General features: G+C 55.9%; 1 protein-coding gene across 1 annotated transcript; it reads right to left on the minus strand.

Moving 5' to 3' along the window:
• Window positions 1-262: 262 nt before the first annotated feature.
• On the minus strand, window positions 263-1,206 carry LOC102422254 (olfactory receptor 5-like). The gene is given in 2 exon segments (XM_014448227.1): window positions 263-528; window positions 531-1,206. Coding segments are annotated over 2 exon segments (942 nt in total).
• Between the last annotated feature and the right edge of the window lie 537 nt (window positions 1,207-1,743).

The following is a 1,743-nucleotide window of genomic DNA, read 5'->3' on the forward strand; positions in this document are numbered from 1 at the left end:
ATGTGCCCACAACCAAGGTACATGCCCTTGACCGAAATCAACCTGGGACCCTTCAGTCCACAGGCCAACGCTCTATCCACTGAGCCAAACCGGTCAGGGCCTATTTTCTTTTCATTAGCAAGATGTGAATAGCGATATTAAAATATTTCTTCTAATTAATTTCCTTTCCATGTGCACGAATCCGTGCACCGGGACACTAATATCTCAATTAAAATAAAAAGTATTCATACACTGAGATCTCCCCCGTGCCCAGGCCGGGTGGTCAGCCTCGGGGCCAGCCCACGGTTCTACGGAAAGCAGCCTGGACCTCCTTGTTCCGCAGGCAGTAGATGACAGGGTTGCACATGGGCGTCACCACCGTGTAGATGACAGACAACACCTTGTTGAGATCCATGGCTTCGATGCGGCTGGGACGGGCATAGATGAAGAGAGTGGCCGAGTAGAAGATCCCCACCACCGCCAGGTGGGAAGCGCAGGTGGAGAAGGCTTTGCGGCGGGCGGTGGCGGACGGCATGCGGAACACCGCCCTCCAATGGCCACATAGGAGGCGCCGGGCCACCAGGAGGAACCCCAGAGGATGACAATGGCGGAGATGAAGTCCACCAGCTCGGTCAGGGCCACGTGGGTGCAGGACAGGTTGAGCAGAGGGGAGACGTCACAGAAGAAGTGGTTGAGGACGTTGGGGCCGCAGTAGGACAGGCTGGCGATGCACGAGGTCTTGACCACCGAGACCAGCAGCCCGCCCAGCCAGGAGGCCACGGCCAGGCCCAGGCACACCTGGGGCCTCATGAGCAGCGGGTAGCGGAGCGGGTGGCAGATGGCCGCGTAGCGGTCGTAGGCCATGGAGGCCAGGAGGGTGCACTCGGTGCAGATGAGGGTGATGAAGAAGAAGAGTTGGGTCATGCAGGCCGCGAAGGGCACGTGGCAGGGCCCGCCCCGCAGCCCCGCCAGCAGGCTGGGCGTGGTCACGGACACGTAGCACATCTCCAGGCAGCTCAGGTGGCCCAGGAAGAAGTACATGGGCTTGTGGAGCTCGCTGTGAGCGCAGATGAGGTAGACGATCAGCGTGTTCTCCAGGAGGGTGGCCAGGTAGAGGGCCAGGAAGACGGCAAACAGGACGTCCCTTACGTCTGGCCTCGTGGACAAACCCAGCAAGACAAACTCCTGTACTCGGGTCAGGTTGCCCAGCTCCGGGAGCCTCTGCATCTGAGAAAAAAAAAATACACCCATAAGGCCTAGCCAGTGTAGGTCAGTGGTTACAGCATCAGCCCTCCATCCAAAGGTTGAAGGGTTCAATTCCTGGTGAAGGGCATGCACCAGGGTTGCAGGTTTGATCCTTGGCCCTGGTCTGGGCGCGTGCAGGAGGCAACCAATCGATTTGTCTCTCTTATATCAGTCTCTCTCTCTCTCTCTCTCTCTCTCTCTCTCTCTCTCTCCTCACTCCTTTCTGCTCTCCCTAAAAATAAATGGAAAAAATATCCTTGGGTGAGGATTAACCCTAAAAAACAAACACACCATAAGATATGTTGTAAATCTCCCTCTCTACACCCAGCATCGCCCTAGACCCAGGCATTGTCTCACCTGAGTCCATGAAATAACCGTATCTGGTTCCTCTGCTCCCACCCTCGCCCTCCACAGTCCTGATCCATGTAGCAGCCAGTGGGGTCTTTCAAAATAGCAGATCATATAGGGCCAGTCTCCTGATTAAAATGGTCAGATTTCCCCATTATTTTTAGAATGAAC

Source organism: Myotis lucifugus, unplaced genomic scaffold (genome assembly GCF_000147115.1).
Source record: "Myotis lucifugus unplaced genomic scaffold, Myoluc2.0 scaffold_785, whole genome shotgun sequence".
NCBI lineage: Eukaryota > Metazoa > Chordata > Mammalia > Chiroptera > Vespertilionidae > Myotis > Myotis lucifugus.